General features: G+C 45.1%; 1 protein-coding gene across 1 annotated transcript in view; it reads right to left on the reverse strand.

Moving 5' to 3' along the window:
* Positions 1 to 27,043, reverse strand: part of LOC122924328 (serine/threonine-protein kinase Nek8-like) — a 126,398-nt gene that overhangs the window by 17,075 nt on the left and 82,280 nt on the right. Inside the window, exon 10 of the mRNA XM_044275307.1 lies at positions 4,074 to 4,191. Within this exon, the coding sequence (XP_044131242.1) occupies positions 4,074 to 4,191 (118 nt within the window). The remainder of the gene's footprint in view (positions 1 to 4,073; positions 4,192 to 27,043) is intronic.

Consider the following 27,043-nt stretch of genomic DNA (forward strand, 5'->3'; position numbering starts at 1 on the left):
ATAGGATACACAGACAAATACCGGACATATAGGATACACAGACATACACAGGACATATAGGATATGCAGACATACACAGGATATATAGGATACACAGACATACACCGGATATATAGGGTACACAGACATATAGGATTCTGTGGGGATTCGCTCTGGTAGACAGGGTGTGCGGACGCAGTACAGAGGCAAATTACCAGTTCTTAAATCAAACTTCCGTGTTTATTCACACATAAAGAAAAAAGAAAACGGCACTTTGCAGTCATTAGTTCACACATAATGGAAAGTCCACATAAAAAAAATCACCTTGTTGGCAGGCCAGTTTCCCTTACAGACAGGTCTCAGCCCTCCAGCACGGCACAAGCCTCAGATCCCAGCACACACACCTCCTGAGCTCCACTGTCAGACTGAGGTAATACCCCTCACCTGGCATGCTGGCAAAACCCGGCCTGGAACATGAGGAGTAGTCACCCACCCAGCACTTTGACTACTCCCAGTAAGAGCCGTCCTGGATCAGCTATACAGCCATACTAAGTAATAGGTGTCAAACAGCAACTGCTGCTGACACAAAAAACGGCTTTTACTCCACCGAGGCCAGGAATCTCGGTGACACGTACCTATCATCCACGATGATTCCTTTTACCTTCATACAATACACAGGACATATAGGATATGCAGACATACACCGGACATATAGGATACACAGACATTCACCGGACAGATAGGATACACAGACATACACCAGACATTTACATTTAAAGGAGTTATCTTGAGGACATATCCAAACTCTGTGTCCCTTCCTTTTTCCCAAGGCACAACTGTGTACTTTTAAGTAGTGACAGTGCCTGGTATTCGTATTGTAGTGGATTTTAAGATCAGGCACAATCTCTACTAAGTACATGGTAAAGCTGTACATGGTAAAGAATGACAGGGATGTGGCCTTTCCCAGGTCCCTTCAAATAGCTTATCGGTGGGGATGCCGAGAAACAGACTCCCACTGATCTAATATTGATGGCCTAACCTAAGTATGGGTTATAATTTCAAAGTTCTGGATAACCCCTTTAATAAGACAAGCTAATTAAAGGTGAAGAAAACCTATTTACAGCAGATGAGATCAGGTGATGATTGCAGGTTGGGCTTCCAAAGAGGAGTATAGCAGATTGGGACCCCCTATGATGGGCAAATGCTCAAATAGGACAGGGTTTGTATTTCTAGAAAAAATTATAGACTCAATTCTGAAGACTGAATTAATAATCGGAAAAATGATTGCTGCAATACATACTACTGGCATGTCGGAGCACATCGCCATTCTTACACTTGCGGTCTATGCCCACTGCTGCCCTGTGCTTCTCCTTCTGCAGCATTTCTAGGGTTTATCCCTCCTTTGTTTCTGCACTGCAAGGGTTAATGCTCCTTGGTTTCTGTGTACACCTGCTTGACTAGTGGGCTAATCAGCCCTGCTTTATAATCTGTTTGTCCCACCTTTGGTCCAAGCAACAGGTTCTATCTGGCCATTTTAGTCTGCTGGATCCTGTGAAGGATCTATAATCCATTTGTCTGTCTGCAATCTGACCTGTGCCTGCTACCCTGATCTGTTCATCTAACTGTTGCCTGGATTCTGAATCTGCGGAGTCAGCCCTATCCCTGGGACTCTTTTTCAGATTTGCATGTATTCTGCCTGCCTGACCTCCGCCAGGTTCTGTCTTTGTGCTTTGCCTCGCACTGGTGTCTACGACCCCCAAGGGTCAGCAGCCAGCCACACTGGTTGGTTGGCACAGTGGTTCCACAACTATTTTCCAACAGACACAAAACAGCAGTGTACAGTGATTCTGCTCAGGTATTGCTGCAACAATGATTATTAAAGAGCATCTGTCAGCAGATTTGTACCTATGACACTGGCTGACCTGTTACACGTGCACTTGGCTGTTGAAGGCATCTGTGTTGGTCCCATGTACATATGTGCCCGCATTGCTGAGAAAAATGACGTTTTAATATATGCAAATGCAGCTATCCCTTCAATAGCAATGCCCCCATTGCTCCTAAAGGCTTATTTGCATACAGGTCCTTCTAAAAAAATGTGCATATTGTGATAAAGTTCATTATTTTCTGTAATGTACTGATAAACATTAGACTTTCATATATTTTAGATTCATTACACACCAACTGAAGTAGTTCAAGCCTTTTATTGTTTTAATATTGATGATTTTGGCATACAGCTCATGAAAACCCAAAAATCCTATCTCAAAAAATTTGCATATCATGAAAAGGTTCTCTAAACGAGCTATTAACCTAATCATCTGAATCAACTAATTAACTCTAAACACCTGCAAAAGATTCCTGAGGCTTTTAAAAACTCCCAGCCTGGTTCATTACTCAAAACCGCAATCATGGGTAAGACTGCCGACCTGACTGCTGTCCAGAAGGCCATCATTGACACCCTCAAGCAAGAGGGGAGGACACAGAAAGAAATTTCTGAACGAATAGGCTGTTCCCAGAGTGCTGTATCAAGGCACCTCAGTGGGAAGTCTGTGGGAAGGAAAAAGTGTGGCAGAAAACGCTGCACAACGAGAAGAGGTGACCGGACCCTGAGGAAGATTGTGGAGAAGGACCGATTCCAGACCTTGGCGGACCTGCGGAAGCAGTGGACTGAGTCTGGAGTAGAAAGTGTGCAGGAAATGGGCTACAGGTGCCGCATTCCCCAGGTCAAGCCACTTTTGAACCAGAAACAGCGGCAGAAGCGCCTGACCTGGGCTACAGAGAAGCAGCACTGGACTGTTGCTCAGTGGTCCAAAGTACTTTTTTCGGATGAAAGCAAATTTTGCATGTCATTTGGAAATCAAGGTGCCAGAGTCTGGAGGAAGACTGGGGAGAGGGAAATGCCAAAATGCCTGAAGTCCAGTGTCAAGTACCCACAGTCAGTGATGGTCCGGGGTGCCATGTCAGCTGCTGGTGTTGGTCCACTGTGTTTTATCAAGGGCAGGGTCAATGCAGCTAGCTATCAGGAGATTTTGGAGCACTTCATGCTTCCATCTGCTGAAAAGCTTTATGGAGATAAAGATTTCATTTTTCAGCACGACCTGGCACCTGCTCACAGTGCCAACACCACTGGTAAATGGTTTACTGACCATGGTATTACTGTGCTCAATTGGCCTGCCAACTCTCCTGACCTGAACCCCATAGAGAATCTGTGGGATATTGGGAAGAGAAAGTTGAGAGACGCAAGACCCAACAGTCTGGATGAGCTTAAGGCCGCTATCGAAGCATCCTGGGCCTCCATAACACCTCAGCAGTGCCACAGGCTGATTGCCTCCATGCCACGCCGCATTGAAGCAATCATTTCTGCAAAAGGATTCCCGACCAAGTATTTAGTGCATAACTGAACATAATTATTTGAAGGTTGACTTTTTTTGTATTAAAAACACTTTTCTTTTATTGGTCGGATGAAATATGCAAATTTTTTTAGATAGGAATTTTGGGTTTTCATGAGCTGTATGCCAAAATCATCAATATTAAAATAATAAAAGGCTTGAACTACTTCAGTTGTGTGTAATGAATGTAAAATATATGAAAGTCTAATGTTTATCAGTACATTACAGAAAATAATGAACTTTATCACAATATGCTAATTTTTTTAGAAGGACCTGTATATTAAATCTGTATTTTTCTCGGCAATGCAGGCACATATGAACATGGGACCAACACAGATGCCTTCAGATGCCAAGCGCACATGTAACAGATCATTCAGTTTAATATGTACAAATCTGCTGACAGATGCCCTTTAAATTAGCAAATATAAAATATGACATATTACAAGGGAAAAGACTCTAAATGAGCTGTAATGTCTTCATTAAGAACCAATTAGCATCGTTATGACCCTGTGACAAAAAACTAATGGTTCCTTGTGTGAACCAAACCAAGAAGATCTTGTTCTACCTGTACAGAGGTTACAGTTTCGGCACTGTGTATGGTGGTGTACTGTACAGCTTAGTACAAGACCTGTGTGCAATAACACTGGCTGACAGTCCAATAAGCCATTTACACAGACTTATGTGCAGAGAGGTCAGGACAAGCCCTACCATTGTCCCCACGGCCCCAGGAAAACACTTCTTTCTCGTTCGAAACTGCAAGAACATGTGAAGCCCCGCAGGACACGTGAACTATCTCATAACCCAGGAGAGCTTCTACGATCTTGGGCTGTGGGAGAAAGCAGAGGAAGTCAAATATGATACAATTTATAACTTGCATTAGGACTACTATACACATCTTATTAGAAATTCACAGCAATAGCCAGTCTGCTCATGCCCAGTCCTGAGAGCTTCATCTCTGATTCACTTACATTAATGTATCTAATATCACTTTTCTACTGGACATAGACATATATTCTAATCATTGGTCTGTAAAGAGGACCTGCAAGTCCCTCATGCTGATCTCTTTGAGGGAAGCACACTGTAGTGACAGACACGCTGATATCAGCAGTCACTTAGGAGTTAATGTGAAGTTGTATTTTGAGAAATCACAAGTTAAGGGTCCATTCACACGTCTGTGTGTGTTTTGCGGGTCCACGGATCCGCAAAACACGGACATCGGCGATGTGCGTTCCACATTTTGTGGACCGCACATCACCGGCACTTAATAGAAAATGCCTAATCTTGTCCGAAATTGCGGACAAGAATAGGACATGTTCTATATTTTTCGGGATCAGAAATGCGGACCCGGAAGTGCGGATCCGCAATTCAGGATCCGGGCAGCACATCGTGCTGCCTCATCGGAATGAATGGGTCCGCAATTCCGTTCCGCAAATTGTGGACGTGTGAATGGACCCTAAAGGGGTTTTCCAAGCTCCTGATATTGATGGCTTATCCTCAGGATAAGTCATTAATATCTGATCGGCGAGGTTCTGACACCCCACACACCCACCGATCAGCTGTTCCCTGCGGCCTGTAAAACCTTTTTAAAGTTCATTTACTATGACACCCTATGCCACAAACCAGGGGGTGTGCGACTTTTTAAAGGCCATTGTGCCTAAACTTAGTTTGTATACTGCCCTTGCCACTTTATGAAAAGGGGGGAGTTGTAGGGTCAGGGTGGGAGCATGGTGTGGGTGGGAGAGTTACTATAATTTATGCTACGAGCTGGAGTAGAGTTCAATCTAGAAGCATGGACTGCCGGAGGATGCGCTTAATTTATGACCAAGCATGCGCCTAGTGATAATGAAGAGCATTCCCGTGAGCAAAGGGTCTTTAAAATGCCAGTCTTTGATAAATGACCATCATAGTTTGTGGCTGTGAGGGGTCCACCGTGAAGGAAGAGTCCCCGCTGATTAAGATGTTTCTCTGTATAACTGCATATGGAAAAAAAATGCCAATCAGCGGCTGGATGGCAGGGGGAGCCCCAATGTCATGTATGGACTTCCTGCTGCATGCTGAAATCAGTGCGTCTGCCACCTCATAAGGGACCGTTAAAGGTGCATACACTAATAAACGTTTTCAATCATTGTGATGTATTCCACATGTTTTGCAAATGCAGTTGTTAGGCCACTGGCTGCCACATTAAGCAACTGTCACCCATCAAGTGAATCTCAGGGGAGCACCAATGGACTGACAGGGGGTGCTCTTCTCTCACTGGCAAACTTCTTAGATGTTGTGGCCGCTACTAATCACAACATCTAAGGTGTCCACTACCAGATGTTTCCCTGATTCTCGGAGTTGCAGTGGTAGTCCAGCCAGTGTGATCACATGGACATATTGTACCATTATGGCCTACTGCAGTTAGAAAACTGCAATTAGGATGAAATAACGCGTTCAAATGCAGTAAAAGGTAAAGGATCATTGAATAGAAGGTTGGATTATCAACAATAACCTTTGAATTGTGGCAATGTAATGTCGAAAGAATGATGTGAATGAAATAAAAATAAAAATAAAAAAAAGTTCCACTATGTTTTGGTCAGAGTTTGTAACTGGTTGGTTTAAACTAATAGTTAGTAACATGGTTTCTATTCATAATTAGTGCAAAACAAGTAGTAATAAAAAGGTCCACAAACTGTCCATATCTAGTAGAATGTCAAGAAACAAGCTTACCATGCGATACCCAAGAAGATTACATTTTGAAGCTTTGAGGGGAAAAAAGAGAAGAAGACAACTGAAGCATTTAGGCAAGAAGTTTAGAAAGACTAGTAGAAATGCTTAGGCGCGTTGTTAATGTTACTATTATTTATTTCTGTTGCTTATATAGCACTTACATATTCCACAGCGCCGTACAAAGATTGTCATCACTTATATTACCCACTGTCCCCAATGGGGCTCACACTCAAACACGCCCTAGGGACACTGTCAGCAGCAGCTAGGTAACCCATTATCTCGTTTTTGGAACGTGGGGGTAAATCAGAGGAGAGGCACACAAACACAGGGAGAACACAAAGTGATGTTCTCCTTGGCGAGATTCAAACTCAGAACCCCCGTGTTAACCACTGAGCCCCTGTGCTGTCCAATAAGTAGTAGTTGTTTTACTCATTAAAGCGGTTGTCCTACAAAAAATATTCTACAGTTTTCAAACCAGCACCTGGATCTAAATACTTTTGTATTTGCATGTAATTAAAAATTTAGCATAGCCACTGAGTTATTCAATACAATGCATCTGTATGGCGCCTCCTGCTGTTTTTTTTTTCTTTTTTCTTTGTCCTGCTCATTTTAATGGCCGCACATGCTCAGTTTCATCCTTCAACTGCCTCCTGAGCTGTGATAGGGAGAGCTGAGACACGCCTCCTGATATGTGATAGGGAGAGCATGGACACGCCTCCTAAGCTGTGATAGGGAGAGCTGAGACACGCCCCCTTAGCTGCAGCAGAAAAGACACTCCCCTTGAGCGGTCAGCTTGTAAGATATACTGTAAATCTAACAGAGTAATGGATGGGGAGATCTCTGGATCCATGTGGGATACAGGACTGGTTCTAGCTTTGTTAGAAAGAGACTGGCATGTACAATATGATTTCTGATGTTCCTTTTTTACATTAGTCATGGGATAACCCCTTTAAGTATCAGAAATCTGGAAAACTCTTCCCGCAGCTCTGCTCAGCTAGCCAAAGCTGATCGATCTGGTGGCCTTGGTGCCAACAGAAGTAAAACTGCAGTGACAGCATGTGTCCACTTCAAGACACTATTTTACAGTTTATGTTTAGGTCCTTGGGGTGAAGCATGAATATATGAGTCTAAGACAGACTGGTTTATTAGGGATCTATTGCCTAAAGGCATCTTTAACCACTTCAACCCCGCTAGCTGAAACCCCCTTCATGACCAGGCCACTTTTTACACTTCTGCACTACACTACTTTCACCGTTTATCGCTCGGTCATGCAACTTACCACCCAAATGAATTTTACCTCCTTTTCTTCTCACTAATAGAGCTTTCATTTGGTGGTATTTTATTGCTGCTGACATTTTTACTTTTTTTGTTATTAATCAAAATGTAACGATTTTTTTTGCAAAAAAATGAAATTTTTCACTTTCAGCTGTAAAATTTTGCAAAAAAAACGACATCCATATATACATTTTTCGCCAAATTTATTGTTCTACATGTCTTTGATAAAAAAAAATATGTTTGGGCAAAAAAAAATGGTTTGGGTAAAAGTTATAGCGTTTACACACTATGGTACAAAAATGTGAATTTCTGCTTTTTGAAGCAGCTCTGACTTTCTGAGCACCTGTCATGTTTCCTGAGGTTCTACAATGCCCAGACAGTACAAACACCCCACAAATGACCCCATTTCGGAAAGTAGACACCCTAAGGTATTTGCTGATGGGCATAGTGAGTTCATAGAACTTTTTATTTTTTGTCACAAGTTAGCGGAAAATGATGATTATTTTTTATTTTTCCTTACAAAGTCTCATATTCCACTAACTTGCGACAAAAAATTAAAAATTCTAGGAACTCGCCATGCCCCTCACGGAATACCTTGGGGTGTCTTCTTTCCAAAATGGGGTCACTTGTGGCGTAGTTATACTGCCCTGGCAATTTAGGGGCCCATATGTGTGAGAAGTACTTTGCAATCAAAATGTGTAAAAAATGGCCGGTGAAATCCGAAAGGTGCACTTTGGAATATGTGCCCCTTTGCCCACCTTGGCTGCAAAAAAGTGTCACACATCTGGTATCGCCGTACTCAGGAGAAGTTGGGGAATGTGTTTTGGGGTGTCATTTTACATATACCCATGCTGGGTGAGAGAAATATCTTGGCAAAAGACAACTTTTCCCATTTTTTTAGACAAAGTTGGCATTTGACCAAGATATTTCTCTCACCCAGCATGGGTATATGTAAAAAGACACCCCAAAACACATTCCCCAACGGCGATACCAGATGTGTGACACTTTTTTGCAGCCTAGATGCGCAAAGGTGCCCAAATTCCTTTTAGGAGGACATTTTTAGACATTTGGATCCCAGACTTCTTCTCACGCTTTCGGGCCCCTAAAAAGCCAGGGCAGTATAAATACCCCACATGTGACCCCATTTTGGAAAGAAGACACCCCAAGGTATTCCGTGAGGGGCATGGCAAGTTCCTAGAATATTATTTTTTTTTGGCACAAGTTAGCGGAAATTGTTTTTTTTTGTATTTTCTCACAAAGTCTCCCTTTCCGCTAACTTGGGACAAAAATTTCAATCTTTCATGGACTCAATATGCCCCTCACGGAATACCTTGGGGTGTCTTCTTTCCGAAATGGGGTCACATGTGGGGTATTTATACTGCCCTGGCATTTTAGGGCCCTAAAGCGTGAGAAGAAGTCTGGAATATAAATGTCAAAAAAGTTTTACGCATTTGGATTCCGTGAGGGGTATGGTGAGTTCATGTGAGATTTTATTTTTTGACACAAGTTAGTGGAATATGAGACTTTGTAAGAAAAAAACTAAAACAAACAAAAAATTTCCGCTAACTTGGGCCCAAAAAAATGTCTGAATGGAGCCTTACAGGGGGTGATCAATGACAGGGGGGTGATTAATGACAGGGGGTGATCAGGGAGTGTATATGGGGTGATCACCCCCCTGTCATTGATCACCCCTCTGTAAGGCTCCATTCAGACGTCCGTATGATTTTTACGGATCCACTGATGCATGGATCGGATCCGCAAAACACATGCGGACCTCTGAATGGAGCCTTACAGGGGGGTGATCAATGACAGGGAAGTGATCAGGAAGTCTATATGCGTGATCACCCCCTTGTCATTGATCACCCCCCTGTAAGGCTCCATTCAGACGTCCGCATGTGTTTTGCGGATCCGATCCATGCATCAGTGGATCCGTAAAAATCATACGGACGTCTGAATGGAGCCTTACAGGGGGGTGATCAATGACAGGGGGTGATCAATGACAGGGGGTGATCAGGAAGTCTATATGCGTGATCACCCCCTTGTCATTGATCACCCCCCTGTAAGGCTCCATTTAGACGTCCGCATGTGTTTTGCGGATCCGATCCATGTAACAAAGGATCCGTAAAAATCATACGGACGTCTGAATGGAGCCTTACAGGGGGGTGATCAATGACGGAGGTGATCAGGGAGTCTATATGGGTGATCACCCCTCTGTCATTGATCACCCCCCTGTAAGGCTCCATTCAGAGGTCCGCATGTGTTTTGCGGATCCGATCTATGTATCAGTGGATCCGTAAAAATCATACGGACGTCTGAATGGAGCCTTACAGGGGGGTGATCAATGACAGGGGGGTGATCAGGGAGTCTATATGGGGTGATCAGTGGTTCATAAAGGGTTAATAAGTGACGGGGGGGGGGGGGGTGTAGTGTAGTGGTGTTTGGTGCTACTTATTACTGAGCTTATTACTGAGAGGACCAGGTAGCAGGTATATTAGACGCTGTTATCAAAACAGCGTCTAATATATCTGTTAGGGGTTAAAAAAAATCACATCTCCAGCCTGCCAGCGAGCGATCGCCGCTGGCAGGCTGGAGATCCACTCGCTTACCTTCCGTTCCTGTGAGCGCGCGCGCCTGTGTGCGCGCGTTCACAGGAAATCTCGCGTCTCGCGAGATGACGCGTATATGCGTCCAGGAGGAGTAAAGCAACCACCTCCCGGACGCATATGTGCGTACAGCGGTCGGGAGGTGGTTAAACAGGTAGACTGTGCAGGCAATTATCGGAATGAATCATTTGTTCCCAATAATTGCCCGATTGTGACCGGAGGTGAGAGCTGCATTTACATGCAGCAATCACCTCCGTTGTATGGGGATGAGCGATCACTACTGCAATCGCTTGTACACATATAGATTCACTGTTTCTGGGCAGCAGATCGCTCTTTAGACAGGATGATCTCCTGCCAGGAAACAATGATTTTGGTGTCCACCCACATCAGTGATGGCTTCATCTGATGAGCAAGCATTTTCTCATTTACTGGGTGATTGTCAGCACCTTTACACAGGGCAATTATTGGGAATGAGCATTTCTCTGAACCCTCCTTCCCCACAATTGCCCCGATAGTCACCCCATGTAAAAGGGGGGTTTACAAATCCCCTTGAATAGACTGTGGTTGTTAGGCCAGACATATCTCAGATGTTCAGATGGGCTAGTATTGTGCTGAAAAGACTGTGGAAGTAATCTGTTTGTTTCTAAGAATAAAAGGAGAAACAAAATACGCCCAACCCTTTACCAACAGCAATGTTCTAAGGGTAAGGCCACACGGTCAGATTCCTGATCTAGTTTTTTATGCCAAAATTAGGTGTGGACCATAAAAGGAGAGAGAATATAAAGGATGGATATGTCTTTTTTAAATTCACTTCTGGTTTTGACTTCCAAAATTGCATCAAGAAACCTGACTGTGTGGTCGCACCCCAAGAGCTACAAGAAGCCAGCTCGGCTACAGTTTAGAAGTCCTGCTGCCTTGTCTGTGTCAGGAGGAACGCCTTTGCTTTTGCTTATTACATGATGCAAGACTCATTGAGCTGTAGATGATAGATGAACCGGTGACAAGTCTATTTGTTGTGGATTAGGATGCATTTTAATGGTCTTCTGTTGACCACAAAATGATACGCTGGCATAAAATGTCCATTTCAGTGACTGTAACTGTTCACATTTGACTTGCTGATTCACTCAGACTGTGGCTTTCTGCTTGTCTCCATTCCTGTCTTTACTGCCTACCATCCATTTAGCAAACACTCTTTAGCAAGAAAGGAGGAGGGGTGGCCCTGTATGTGAAAGATAGCATAAAATCTAATCTAATACAAGTTAGCGAGACCAATTTAAAGATGGAAAACAGCATGGGTTTACTTCAGGGAGATCATGTCAAACGAATCTCGTTGATTTTTTGGGAATGGGTGACTAAAATAATAGATGGAGGAGGTGCAGTAGACATCGCTTATTTGGGCTTTAGTAAGGCTTTTGATACTGTTCCACATAGAAGGCTTATCAATAAACTGCAGTCTTTGGGCTTGGACTCCCATATTGTTGAATGGATTAGGCAGTGGCTGAGGGACAGACAACAGAGGGTTGTAGTCAATGGAGTATATTCAGACCATGGTCTTGTTACCAGTGGGGTACCTCAGGGATCTGTTCTGGGACCCATATTGTTTAACCCCTTACTGACCAAGCACATTTTTAAAAAATTGCATTCCAAGAGCGGTATGAGGTCTTATTTTTTGCAGGACAAGTTATAGTTTTTAATGCACCATTTTAAGTACATGTAATGATTGATTAAAGCCAGCCGTTTAGCTAAAACCCCCTTTGTTTATGTCAGTAAAAACACGTATGGGTGGTCACTAAGGGGTTAAATTCAGCGAAATTCCAGAAGGCCTCGATGGTAAGGTGTGTCTTTTTGCTGATGACACAAAGATTTGTAAAAGGGTTGATGTTCCATGAGGGATACACCAAATGGAAAAGGATTTAGGAAAACTAGAGGGATGGTCAAAAATCTGGCAACTAAAATTTTATGTTGAAAAGTGCAAGATAATGCACCTGGGGCGTAAAAACCCAAGAGCAGAATATAAAATCAGTGATACAGTCCTAACCTCAGTATCTGAGGACAGGGATTTAGGGATCATTATTTCAGAAGACTTAAAGGTAGGCAGACAATGTCATAGAGCAGCAGGAAATGCTAGCAGAATGCTCGGGTGTATAGGGAGAGGAATTACCAGTAGAAAGAGTGAGGTGCTCGTGCCGCTCTACAGAGCACTAGTGAGACCTCATTTGGAGTATTGTGCGCAGTACTGGAGACCATATCTCCAGAAGGATATTGATACTTTGGAGAGAGTTCAGAGAAGAGCTACTAAACTGGTACATGGATTGCAGGATAAAACTTACCAGGAAAGATTAAAGGAGCTTAACATGTATAGCTTGGAAAAAAGACGAGACAGAGGGGATATGATAGAAACTTTTAAATACATAAAGGGAATCAACAAGGTAAGGCCTCATGCACACGACAGTATTTTTTCACGGTCCGCAAAAACGGGGTCCGTAGGTCCGTGATCCGTGACCGTTTTTTCGTCCGTGGGTCTTCCTTGATTTTTGGAGGATCCACGGACATGAAAAAAAAGTCGTTTTGGTGTCCGCCTGGCCGTGCGGAGCCAAATGGATCCGTCCTGAATTACAATGCAAGTCAATGGGGACGGATCCGTTTGATGTTGACACAATATGGTGCCATTTCAAACGGATCCATCCCCATTGACTTTCAGTGTAAAGTCTGGAGTCCCTTTTATACCATCGGATCGGAGTTTTCTCCAATCCGATGGTATATTTTAACTTGAAGCGTCCCCATCACCATGGGAAGCGCCTCTATGTTAGAATATACTGTCGGATATGAGTTACATCGTGAAAACTCATTTCCGACAGTATATTCTAACACAGAGGCGTTCCCATGGTGATGGGGACGCTTCTAGTTAGAATATACTACAAACTGTGTACATGACTGCCCCCTGCTGCCTGGCAGCACCCGATCTCTTAAAGGGGGCCGTGATCAGCACAATTAACTCCCCAGGTGCCGCACCTGAAGGGGTTAATTGTACTATCATATCCCCCTGTAAGAGATCAGGGCTGCCAGGCAGCAGGGGGCAGACCCCCCCCTCCCCAGTTTGAATATCATTGGTGGCCAGTGCGGCCCCCCCCTCCCTCCCTCCCTCTATTGTAATAAATCGTTGGTGCACAGTGTGCACCCCCCATCGCCCCCCCCTCCCTCTTTTGTAATAAATCGTTGGTGGCACAGTGTGCGCCCCCCATCGGCCCCCCTCCCTCTATAGCAGTAACAACATTGGTGGCCAGTGTGCGGCCTCCCATCTCCCCACCCAGATCATTGGTGGCAGCGTAGTTCCGATCGGAGTCCCAGTTTAATCGCTGGGGCTCCGATCGGTAACCATGGCAACCTGGAAGCTACTGCAGCCCTGGTTGCCATGGTTACTTAGCAATAGTACAATAGTAGAAGATTCATAATTACCTGCTGGCTGCTGCGATGTCTGTGACCGGCCGGGAGCTCCTCCTACTGGTAAGTGACAGTTCATTTAGCAATGCGCCGCACAGACCTGTCACTTACCAGTAGGTGGAGCTCCCGGCCGCACACGAACATCGCAGCAGCCAGCAGGTAACTATGAATCTTCTACTATTGTACTATTGCTAAGTAACCATGGCAACCAGGACTGCAGTAGCGTCCTGGTTGCCATGGTTACCGATCGGAGCCCCAGCGATTAAACTGGGACTCCGACCGGAACTCCGCTGCCACCAATGATCGGGGGGGGGGGGGGGGAGATGGGAGGCCGCACACTGGCCACCAATGTTGGTAATGCTATATAGGGAGGGGGCCGATGGGGGGCGCACACTGTGCCACCAACGATTTATTACAATAGAGGGAGGAAGGGGGGGCCCGATGGGGGGCGCACACTGTGCCACCAACGATTTATTACAATAGAGGGAGGAAGGGGGGGGGCCGCACACTGGCCACCAAGCTATTATTACAATAGAGGGAGGGAGGGGGGGGGTCGCACTGGCCACCAATGATATTCAAAATGGGGAGGGGGGGGTCTGCCCCCTGCTGCCTGGCAGCCCTGATCTCTTACAGGGGGATATGATAGTACAATTAACCCCTTCAGGTGCCGCACCTGAAGGGGTTAATTGTGCTGATCACGGCCCCCTGTAAGAGATCGGGTGCTGCCAGGCAGCAGGGGGCAGTCTTGTACACAGTTTGTAGTGTATTCTAACTAGAAGCGTCCCATCACCATGGGAACGCCTCTGTGTTAGAATATACTGTCGGATATGAGTTTTCACGAAGTGAAAACTTAGATCTGAAAAAGCTTTTATGCAGACGGATCTTCGGATCCGTCTGTATGAAAGCAACCTACGGCCACGGATCACGGACACGGATGCCAATCTTGTGTGCATCCGTGTTCTTTCACGGACCCATTGACTTGAATGGGTCCGTGAACCGTTGTCCGTCCAAAAAAATAGGACAGGTCATATTTTTTTGACGGACAGGATACACAGATCACGGCCTCGGCTGCAAAACGGTGCATTTTCTGATTTTTCCACGGACCCATTGAAAGTCAATGGGTCCGCGAAAAAAAACGGAAAACGGCACAACGGCCACGGATGCACACAACGGTCGTGTGCATGAGGCCTAAAGAGGAGAGAATATTTAAAAGAAGAAAAACTGCTACAAGGAAGTATTACTTTACTGAGAGAGTAGTGGATGCATGGAATAGCCTTCCTGCAGAAGTGGTAGCTGCAAATACAGTGAAGGAGTTTAAAGGGAGTCTTTCACGCAGATTCACCCTATTAACCTAATAACAGTGTTATGTCCACGGCATCCCCCCTATTAAAACGGTTCTTACCGTTTGTTCCTTGCTAGCATCGTTGTGGAGAAAAACACTTTTAATCCGTATGCAAATGAGTCTGTGGAGGTGCCCAGGGGCGGCGTTGCAACGGCCGGTGCCCAGGCCCCTGGGTCATTTTCATACGAAGGCACTCCCCCTCCGCCGCGTCTGCCCGCCCTTAGTCTCTGTTCTAACCTCCCTCCTCCTGTCCGTAATCCCTCGCATGCGCCGATGAACGCGATATCGGCGCGTGCGCATTGAATGAGCACTGTCGGGCTGGGGCATCGCAGTTTAGCGTGCGCATGCGCTGGATTACGGACAGGAGGAGGGAGGTTAGAACAGAGACTAAGGGTGGGCAGACGCGGCGGAGGGGGAGTGCCTTCGTATGAAAATGACCCAGGGGCCCAAACCTTTTGGCGCAACACTGCGGAACTGATGCGGACCCATGCATACGGTCATCTGAATAAGCCCTTAGGGAGAGTTCACATCTCCGTAAAAAAAAAAACAGGGTCCTATAAAAAAACAAACAAAAAAAAAACAGATACGCACATTTGGCATCCCTTTAAGCCATTTCCGTGTGAGATCTCTCTTTTTAGATGGAAAAAAAGTACTGCAGAATAGGACATGTTCTTCCTTGTGCGGTGCGTTCAGACAGCTGGTGCCCGTGTTTTGTGGACCTACTGTTTGCGGTCCACAACACGGGCATGGAGGCCATACGGTCGTCTGAATGAGGCCTTAAGGGGTATTCTGACTTCAAAATATTTTTACCCCATCCCCAGAATAGGACATCAATATCAGATTAGTGGGGATACAACTCTCGGCACCACTGCCTGAGGAAGCCATGGCACTAGTCTTCACACCTTCTACATAGCAGCGGTGGGGCAGGGTAATTACAGCTTGGTGCCATTCAAGTGAACGGAGTGAAGCTGTAACTATCCAGCCTGCACACCATTTACATAGTGCAGTAACTGAGGACACAGATTTGCACTAATGTTATTTTCCCTTTAAGCCTCATGCACATATTGCTGATTTTGTCAGTCATCTTTATTTGCAAGCCAACACCAGCAGTGTACCCTAAACATTGGGGAAATATAATAGAAAAATGTATACATCTACTTCTATTTTTGGCTTCAAAATACAGATTGCTACTGGGATTGAGGTTGTTCTGAGGACACATGCGGTGTTATTATGGCTCTATACTAGTTTTCTGTCTTAATTCAGTCACACAACCTGCAATTGCTTTCTCCAAGTCACTAACTATATAGTCTTTGGGGGTTAATTATCTTGAGGGGAAAATTAGTTACAGTTGCAGCCCAACATTATCTACTGTTGTAATGTCCATTGTATCTTTTAGTCCAACACTTTTTTTTCTTGAGATCTTACTAAAAACTTGAGTGAGTGATGTAAAAGTGCAAAATGTCAAAAACTTTTTTGAGCAATTAAAGGGGGTTATCTAACTCCTAAAATGCATCCCTACGCGCCCGGGCCCCTCACACGGATAGTACTTACCTCGCTTCCCGGGACCCGAGTGGCTTCGTGGGCGATACTAGGGAGGCTCATTCCCGTCGTGGCCTGCTATTGGCTGATCCCTTCCGCAACCAATCCCCCCCCCCCTTCCCGGATGTTTTCGTCTACACGACGCAGAGATGCAGCGCGGCGGCCATGCGGGGACCAGGAGCGACCCGGGTTTCGCGGAAGCAAGTTAAGTACTATCCGTGTGAGAAGCATTTTAGCGGTTGGATAACCCCTTTAAGCCCAAAAGTCCCAAAGCCCTATTATAAGACTTTTTAAAGCTAAAATTCTGGAGTGCAGGGCTTGATCACTTCCCTTTGCATTTCCCAACTGTTGTATGATTTTTGGCCACAGCTGATCCGATCCTTTCCTCATGCTCAACGAACAAAATCACAAAAGTTCTAGGATTCCCCCAGCGCCGTAGCTACTGAACCTTTGTGATCTAAGATTTATGACTGGTGTGTACCGTCCATAAGAATAGAGTGAGAATAACAATATCGTTCAGGGAAAAATAAAAGCAGTTTCAATGTTAAATAGCTTATATAACACTCATCTGAAGAATTCCAGCCAAAAACCCCCTTGGCAAGCTATTGCATGTAAATGTAGCAGTATGTGACTGTGCCGTTATCATTCGCCTAAACAAGCTGGCATTGTAAATCCGCTCCAAGAGAAGCATTTCCTATTAATTAGATGGTACTGCTTTGCAAACATTCCTGTTCTTGTTTTGCAATCTGTAGCATATGCTTTTCTTTAAGCAATATGGCGCTTGCCGAATACACACAATGACAGATTTTAGTCTGTGACTAAATATATGACTCGTAAAGTATATAGTTATTGCCCTCATGCACTGCACCGTATATCTGCTCAATACAACCTCTGACTACAGAGCCTCTGGCCTCATGCACACGACCAGCTGTGCCCGTATTCCGCATCGTATCACTGATGCGGACTCTTTCAAATTGAATGGGTCCGAAATCCGGAAGGTACGGTGCAGTGTGGAGTCGGAACGGATCAGAAGCCCGCGGAAGCACTACGGAGTGCTTCTGTGGGTTTTCTGTCCGTGCCTCTGCACCTCAAAAAAGTAGTGCACGCACTATTTTTGGCGGTGCGGACCGTCGGATGAGGATCCCGGACTGCGCTGGATCCCCTCAGCTAGTGATGGCCTACCCCTAAGGATAGGCCATCATTTAATAAGAGGTGGACAACCCCTTTAATTCTTTGCATCTGAATGTGTAGTAGAATGACCGGCTAGTATACTGTACATTTAAAGCTCTGTCACCCGGATCACCCCTATTAAACCAGGCACATAGCCTGATAGGGGTGATCCTGCAGTTTAAAAAGATACCTTCCTCCTCACAGTCGGCGCCATGGTTGTTGATAAAATCATATTTTATTCCTTTGCTGGCAGGCAATATCGAGCACCAGGAGGCGGGCGTTTTCAGTACGCGCATCTCTATGTGACGCCTGCCGAAATCTCCTTGATTGACAGCACTAGCCCAAGTCAAACTCGTACACTAACGCTGTCAATCAAGGGGAGGGGGGGTGTTTAGATTTCGGCAGGCGTCACATAGAGATGCGCGTACTGAAAACGCCCGCCTCCTGGTGCTCGATATTGCCTGCCAGCAAAGGAATAAAATATGATTTTATCAACAACCATGGCGCCGACTGTGAGGAGGAAGGTATCTTTTTAAACTGCAGGATCACCCCTATCAGGCTATGTGCCTGGTTTAATAGGGGTGATCCGGGTGACAGAGCTTCTTAAATAGAGCTCTGATATACAGTGCTATATCAGACAAAGCAATTTCTGCCAAAGCACATGTCGGTGTGGACACCTTCTGAGATGGTCATCCTAATATGGGTTAATTAATATACTATTCTGTAATCCCCCTGGTTTATAAGCACTTTCTAAGGGTCCATTCACACCTCCATAACAGTTTTGCCGTCCGCAAATTGCGGATCCACAAAACACGGACACCAGCTATGTGCGTTCCGCATTTTGCGGACCACACATGGCTGGTACTATGATGGAAATGCCTTTACTTGTCCGTGGCTGCAGACAAGAATAAGACATGTTCTATTTTTTTGCGGGTCCGCGAAACGGAAGTGCGGATGCGGACAGCACACAGTGTGCTGTCCGCATCTTTTGCGGCCCCATTGAAAATAAATGGGTTTGCACCCGTTCCGCAAAATTGCACAACGGATGCGGACCGATTTCGTGGATGTGTGAATGGACAGTAACTGGAATTAATGGTTTTTGCTATTTGACACAGTGAGAGGTTTGGTCTGGGAAAACAGGTATTTTCCTCCCAGCATGTGCTGCTGGGCTGATTTACAGCCAGGTGAGATCAAATACCGGATCGGATTTTAAGTTCCGGTCTGGGTTTTGGCAGCACTTGGCTGTCCATAAATAGGCAGCTGGGCTCAGAAGCCATGTCTGTGTGCTGGGATCTGAGGTCTGTGCTGGGCTGGAGAACTGAGACCCATGTGTCAGGGGAACAGGCCGCCTAAAGCCTGTATTTGGACTTTCTGCAACCAAGGTGACTTTTTGTTATAATAACTTGCCATTGGGTGTGAAGTAACACTGCAAAAGTGACGTTTTGTTTTTGGCACCATGTGTAAATAAACACTGAAGTTTGAATTATGTACTTCTATTTTGCTTCTGTACAGCGCCCGCTTATCCTAACTACCAGAGCGAATCCCCACAATTGGTTTAGGATGCGGGCAAGCGCAGAGATGCAGGCGTAAGCGCCAAAATATTGTTGTTTTTGTTTTTCTTCGCCGGGCACAGTTGTATCTCTTGCATTAAACCCGTCTGCAGAAGCCACCTTGACGCTTGGTAGATGGGCCTGACACAAGTTTGATCAAAATGTGCACTAAGAGCTTCTATTGATCCATTTATAGTAGGTATAATACCACTTGAATTTAGAATGATCCGCATTTCTCAGCTTTACTGCTTATGTGTGCAGCCATTATTTTTTTTATCAACTATGTTTGCTTTATGGATATGCACCTATGACTATGAATAAGAATGTGCTATTCTAAATTTTCTTGTAGTATTTATTGAGGGTAGCGCCTTTGGGTGTGAAGTAACACCAACACTGCAAAAGTGAAGTTTTGTTTTTGGCACCATGTGTGAATGAGATTGAATTACAAACTTGTATTTTGCTTCTGTACTGCGCCCGCTTATTCTAACTACCAGAGTGCATTCCCACAATTGGTGGATGATGTGGGCAAGCGCAGAGAGGCAGACGTAAGCGCCAAAATATTGTTGTTGTTTTGTTTTCCGCCGGGCACGGTTGTATGTCTTGCATTAAAGCCGTTAAATTTCAACCCGTGACCCTTGACAAAATGGAGGCGGTAATGAAGGCACTCGTTGAGGCTAACAAACAGCAGCAAGAAACAAATCTGCAACAGCGGGAGGCTAACAGGCAGCAGCAAGAAACAAACCGGCTGCTACTACAACACGTGATGGCTTTGCAGACAGCAGGAGCAAACCCCCAGCGTCCACGATGCCTGGAAAGTGGTCCGTGAAGCGATCCACAAGATGACACCCGCAGATGACGTTGAAACCTACCTGGCGATGTACGAGAAGGTGGCCACAAGGGAGAAGCTACCCCGAGACCTTTGGGCTGAGGCTGTCACTCCGTTCCTGGCATCTGATTCCCAGCGGGTCTATTTCGACTTGCTGGACGATCAACCGGCCGACTACCAGAAAGTCAAGGGTGAGATTCTGGCAAGACTGGGGGTGAATGTGTTGGTCCGGGCCCAGCAGGTGTATCAGTGGGGGTTAAACCCGGCTGAGCCTACAAGACCCCTGTATTATAACTTACTTCACCTCTTGCAAAAATGGCTACAGCCTGACGTGCTGAGTCCCATGGCTATGCTGGACCGTATGTTAGCCGATATGTTCTGAGGGCTTTGCCATACCATCTCCAGCACTGGATCGGTCAGGTGTCTCCTGGAAATGCCCTTGAGATGGTGGACCTGGTGGAACGCTATGAAGCTATAAGGAATCTAAAGGAGGGTTCTGTCGGGAGGGGGTCGGCATACCCCGGAAATCTCCAACCCAGGCCTGGAGATTTCAGACGATAAAACCCGCCCGGGATGTACCCAAGGCTCCGATAGTCTGCTAGCGGTGTCAGGAGCCTGGCCATGTAAGGGCTGACTGTCCCCATCGGGTTGAGCCCATGGACACTAACTATAGCTACCGTCAGTTGCTATATGCAAGGAGGCTGTGTGCAACAGGTACCCCAGAGTCTCTAGATCACTTGTGCCAGGTGGAAATTGGAGACACTCTAGCGGAGGTTCTGCTGGACTCAGGGAGTCTGGTGACCCTAGTAAGGGTTACCCTGGTGCAGTCCACTGAGTATGCTGGCAGGAAAGTCAGGGTGATGTGCATCCACAGAGACTTAAAAGACTACCCCCACCGCGCTGATGTCTCTAACCACGATGGCCGGTAGATGGACCCACAAGGTCGCTGTCGCCACAAATCTTCATTATGAACTCATAATAGGGAGAGACTTCCCGAGCTTCTGGCACTGTTGCCTGCTACGAGAATTACTGATACCCATGAGACAGGGGTAACTCCAGCAGAGTGGCCTTACTCAGGGGGGAGACCACAAGCCTAGGAACCTGAGGCCGAAGGGCCAGCGGTTGGGGTGACCGCCACTTCGGTGGAAGAGGGGGAGACAACCCCGCTAACTGCGATGGTGGGAGACGTGGAGGACTTGCTGCCGGGTCCTGAATTGGCAGACCTCAATGTCTCCGGGAATAATTTTGGTACCACACAACAACGGGACCCAACCCTATCCCGAGCCTGGGAGAATGTGTTAATAGTAGATGGTGAACCACAACAACCTGGGGCCGAGTCGGTGTTTCCCCGTTTTGTGGTTCATCAGGGTATGCTGTATCGGGTAAACCAACTATGGGGTAAGCATATTGAACAGTTAAGGTTCTGTAACGGTTTTAGTAAACTGAACAAGATTTCAAAATTTTATGCGTATCCCATGCCCCAGGTGGATGAGCTCATCGAGAGATTCGGACAAGCCCGGTATTTTTCTGTTTTGGACCTTACAAAAGGGTACTGGCAGGTGCCCTTAACGGAGGCTGCCAAAGAGAAAACTGCCTTCATCACACCTGAGGGGCTGTATTAGTACAAGGTGCTACCCTTTGGTCTTCATGGTGCCACTTTTCAACGGCTTATGGACATTGTGCTGCCTCCACATCGTCTGTACGTTTCGGCTTAGGCTAGTTTCACACTAGCGTTCGGCTGTCCGCTCGTGAGCTCCGTTTGAAGTGGCTCACGAGCGGACCCGAACGCTTCCGTCCAGCCCTGATGCAGTCTGAATGGATGCGGATCCGCTCAGACTGCATCAGTCTGGCGGCGTTCAGCCTCCGCTCCGCTAAGCAGGCGGACACCTGAACGCTGCTTGCAGCGTTCGGGTGTCCGCCTGGCCGTGCGGAGGCGTGTGGATCCGTCCAGACTTACAATGTAAGTCAATGGGGACGGATCCGTTTGAAGATGCCACAATATGGCTCAATCTTCAAGCGGATCCGTCCCCCATTGACTTTCAATGTAAAAGTCTGGACGGATCCGCTCAGGCTAATTTCACACTTAGCTTTTTTTTGGCCAATATAATGCAGACGGATCCGTTCTGAACGGAGCCTCCGTCTGCATTATTATGATCGGATCTGTTCAGAACGGATCCGATCGAACGCTAGTGTGAAAGTAGCCTTACCTGGACGATATTGTCATCCACAGTACCGACTGGAAAAATCACCTACCCAAAGTGCAGGCTGTAGTGGACTCCCTTCAGAAGGCGGGACTAACCGCTAACCCAAAAATATGTGCAATAGGGTTAGAGGAGACTAAGTACCTGGGGTATGTCATTGGGCGCAGAGTCATCAAACCCCAAGTGAACAAAATAGAGGCAATACGAAATTGGCCCCGACCTGTCACCACTAGACAAGTAAACAAAATCCAGATTGATGGCAGCATCTCCATACAAAAAGGTTCTTTATTCACAGTGGGTCCATGATAAGCATGCGTACAAACGCACCAGTAAATAATGCAACGTTTTGGCCACATGGCAGCCTTTCTTAATCATAACATGAAGTGAAATACAGGGGTTTAACTAGTGCTCATACTCCTCCCCTCAACTAAATATTCCAAATTATTATAGCTCCAACTCGATATTAGTATCCGCCCAAATAAATAAAAATGTCATTGATATAGCGCCACCAGCACAGGATCCTCTCCATAAACTCTGACTGGTACACCAGCCTGTCCTCCACTCCCGCCATATAGATGTTAGCATAAGTTGGGGCCACATGTGACCCCATCGCGGTTCTGGGCTTCTGTTGGTAAAAGGAATCCCCAAAAAGGAAATAATTCCTCCTGAGGACCACTTCTAGGAGCTGGAGGACAAACTGTGCACCAGTCGGAGAGAACCCAGTGCCGTCTAGCGACATACCGACTGCCCTCAATCCATCTTCATGTTCAATATATGTATATAAAGAAACAACATTAAAAGAAACTAAATAAAATTGTTCCGGTAACACTACATCTCTCATTTTCAACAAAACATTACTTGTATCCCTAATAAAGGGGCTTCAATAGCATATTTTCTGAGTATCCTATCAAGGAATATTGCTATGGTGTTGAAGACAAAGGGGTTATAGGGTATTGTACCCTCAAATATTCACCCAATTCCTTATCAATAATCTTTTCATCCAAGGCTTTCTCCACAATATCTGCTATAAGATCCAGAATTTTGGGCTTGGGATCAGTCCTCAGCCGCTCATACACCTCAACATCCTCCAACTGTCTAAACACTTCATTTTTGTACTTTATAGTGTCTAAAACCACCACCGCTCCACCTTTGTTGGCAAGTTTTATAGTTATATTCTTGCTGTTCTCTAAATTCCTAAGGGCCTCATTCTCTCGCCTGGACATATTATATGAACTACTTCTCAATTCATTATCATTTAATGTTTTAATTTGTTTAGTGACAATTTCAATGTAAGACTCTATAATGTGGTTATTCTGAGGAGGAGAAAAATAACTCTTATTCCTCAAATCTAGATCCTTCAAACATAGCATATTTGTATCCTCATTTATTCTAGTGTCTCTCAATACTTCATGAGCAAAATACCCCTTCAGACGTAATCGTCTAAACAATCTCTGAAGGTCAAGTTCTATTTCAAATCAGTTGCTATTAGTAACTGGACTGTAAGAGAATATTTATTGCTGACCAACTCAAACTTCTTGCAAAAATCACTATTATTAGGAAACAGATTAGGAGGTAAGTGAGATCTCAATCCCTGTGGGATCCTCTGCATTTTAAAGTATTCCCGTAAGGTATTCAAATGTAATTCAATAGTGGTTAGTCTCTTAGACTCTTGTTCATATTTCCTTTTCAGGAGATCAATAGAGGGTGTACTTAAAAAAAGATACATCACTTTTCTCCTCATTGATGAGTCTATGTATGTCTTCCTCAGTGTACAAACACATATTCATGCCCAAAGTGTCTTTGGTCTTACCCGGTGCTGGAATATCCCCCGTGCACGCTCGCCAGATCCAGAAATAGGGTAAAATTGTGTTGGAGAGCAGCACCAATGACCTTGAAGAGGTTTCCAGGAATGCATCAGCTCGTCCTTGACCTCAGATCCATTCGGTCATTAGAATAGCATACTAAATCCAGGTTGACAGCAGCATCTCCATACAAAAAGGTTCTTTATTCACAGTGAGTCTATGATAAGCATGTGTACAAAGTAAAAATGCAACGTTTCGGCTACATGGCAGCCTGTCTCAAGCATAACATGAAGTGAAATACAGGTGTTTAAATAGTGCTCATACTCAACTAATTATTCCAATTAATTATGCAACTATACATAAAATCACTGCCTCCAAACAGACATAGACTAAAGCCAGTGTATCTTATCCTATCCACTTACCAATAGTGACTCATTGCATTAAAAACAGGTCTCGTGGGACAGAGTCATAGGTTTCACATCATGATGTACATCTAGAGGGTACGGGGTTCTTTCCGACTGGTGCATTTATTTCCTTTTTGGGGATTCTTTTTACCAACAGAAGCGCGGAACCGTGATGGGGTCACATGTGGCCCCAATTTATGCTAACATCTATATGACGGGAGTGGAGGACAGGTTGGTGTCCCCATCATCGTTCCAAAATGAAGCAAACACGGACACCCTCTCCACCAAGGAGACACGGGACTACACAGAAGGGAGATCACAAACACGAATACAATCTAAGAAAGCGATACCCGGAACATCGGGAGAATCAGACAAGGACACCAGGGTTGAGATACAATTACAGCCAGACACGTTATCCTCAACCTCACAATCAACAAGAACAAGTATATCACAGAGGCCAACAAGCGCACAGACACGGCGAAAGATACGAAGAGGCAGACACACAAAAAAGAAGGAATTATCACAATCCACCGAGGAAATATCAAACATAATTAATATTAGTTCGATCACACTCACACAGGCACAGATATGTCTTCTTAATAAAGGTTTAAAGTTTTCTCCGACCAGGGCCTTGGATAAATTTTCCACATATGTGGGTATTGAAAAGTTTATACGTAGGCTCTGTTTGAAGAAGTATTTTCTCAAGAATCCAGTCGCTGGGACAATCCCGGATGTATCATATGTTGGGGAGTACTCCCATACGGACTGTAAAGTTAGATCCAAAAAGTACCCAAGGCAGGAAATGAGTGGGGAAATGATCACGTTCAAGACGAATATAGAAAAAGAACTAAGAACACTAAAGGGTCGCACTCAGAATCCGAATTTGACAAAAAAGGAACGAGATGCGATCCAAGAATTACAAAATACTAGGGAGATCACCATCAGACCTGCCGATAAGGGGGGAGCGGTGGTTATTTTAGATACGGAAGCATACAGAAAAGAATGTCTAAGACAGCTAGGAGATGGGACCACTTATCAGAAATTGAAAGGAGATCCGACAGAGGAATACTATAAAGAGTTAAAAAGTCTGTGTGATAAGGGAGTAAGGGCGGGATTCCTTCAGGACCATGAGGCTAGATATATTATGGAAACGCAAAAAATGATTCCCGTTTTCTATTGTCTCACTAAGGTCCATAAAGATCTGTAAAAAGTCCACCAGGGAGACCGATAGTATCAGGAATTAATTCAATTTCGTCAAATCTATCGCGGTATATTGATCGCTGGCTGCAACCCTTAGTTAAGACCACAGCCTCCTATATTAAAGATACTACGGATATTGTTAAATTGCTTGAGTCTTTGGAATGGAAGGAGGGGTGGCTGCTGGGCACACTTGATGTCAGCTCTCTCTATACCGTGATCGAACACAATATGGGGATTGATGCTTTATTGAAACAATTTCAGAGGGTGAATACTCTTAAAAACAAACAGCTAATGTTTATTCTGGAGGGAGTAGAATATATCCTTTCACATAATTATTTCGCCTTTGAGCAGGATTTTTTTCTTCAGCTTACAGGTACCGCCATGGGCTCCAGATTCGCCCCCAGCTATGCCAATCTCTTCCTTGCCCAGTGGGAGTTTGAGACTATCAGGCATAGGTTGGGGGGGGGAGTCTGGTGCTGTGGCGTAGGTACATTGATGACGTGCTATTCATTTGGGAGGGCACTAGGGAAACCCTTGATTAATTTATGGTAGAGATTAATAGGAATGACAGAAATTTAATATTTACTCCGAAGATCAGCCAAAAAGAGATTGAATTTCTGGATATCAAAGTGGCGATAGAAGGAATGATGATCAAATGCTGTACTTTTGTCAAAGAGGTAGCTAGGAATAGCTTTATTCGCTTTTCTAGCTGCCACTTACCGAAATGGCTATTAAACATACCAGTCAGTCAATTTAGACGACTGAAACGGAATTGTACTGACTAGAAACAATTTGAGGAAGAAGCCACTATCCTAAGTCAGCAGTTCCTGGAGAGGGAATATCCAGATCAGGCAGTGAAAAAAGCTTTAGAAAAAGTTAGGGATATGCATAGACAAGATTTTTTTGTCCCGAAAGGTGTGACCCCAACAGACGAGATATTGAGGATGATCCTGCCCTATCATTCCCAATACCGACAGGTGGAAAAAATTATCAGGAAACATTGGCATTTTCTCCTGGATGATAAGATCATAGGTCCATCCCTTACCAGAGATCCGAGGATTACATATACAAGAGCTATCACATTAGCAGCAAAGATAGCACCCACATTGAAAAGGAGTAAAAAAGGTTCAAATGAAGGGCATAATTGGTTGACAATGGGTGGTTTCCATAGATGCGGGCGATGTGGGAACTGCAAGATGACGAATTTTGCAAGGAAAACCACAAGTGTCACCTCGACTCAAAACTCTTTCAGGTTCGACATTAAAGAATGTCTGACCTGTGATTCGACAGATGTTATTTATCTTTTGCAATGTAGCTGTCAGAAACAATATATAGGAAGGACTAAGAGGACTTTAAAAAAGAGAGTGGCAGAACATCTGGCAAATATTAGAAAGGGCTATTTGCTACACTCCCTCTCAAAACATTTTAAAGATGTCCACAATTGCGACCCCTCGTCCCTGACATTTATTGCATTAGAAAGAGTTAAAAAACCATGGAGAGGTGGCAATCATGTGGCCGCTATGTCCAGACAGGAATCCCGCCGTATTTTTGAGTTTGAATCCCTGATTCCCAGGGGCCTGAATGCAGAATGGGAACTGTTCGGATTCCTCTGAGGG

The sequence above is a fragment of the Bufo gargarizans genome, chromosome 1 (assembly GCF_014858855.1).
Source record: "Bufo gargarizans isolate SCDJY-AF-19 chromosome 1, ASM1485885v1, whole genome shotgun sequence".
Taxonomy (NCBI): domain Eukaryota; kingdom Metazoa; phylum Chordata; class Amphibia; order Anura; family Bufonidae; genus Bufo; species Bufo gargarizans.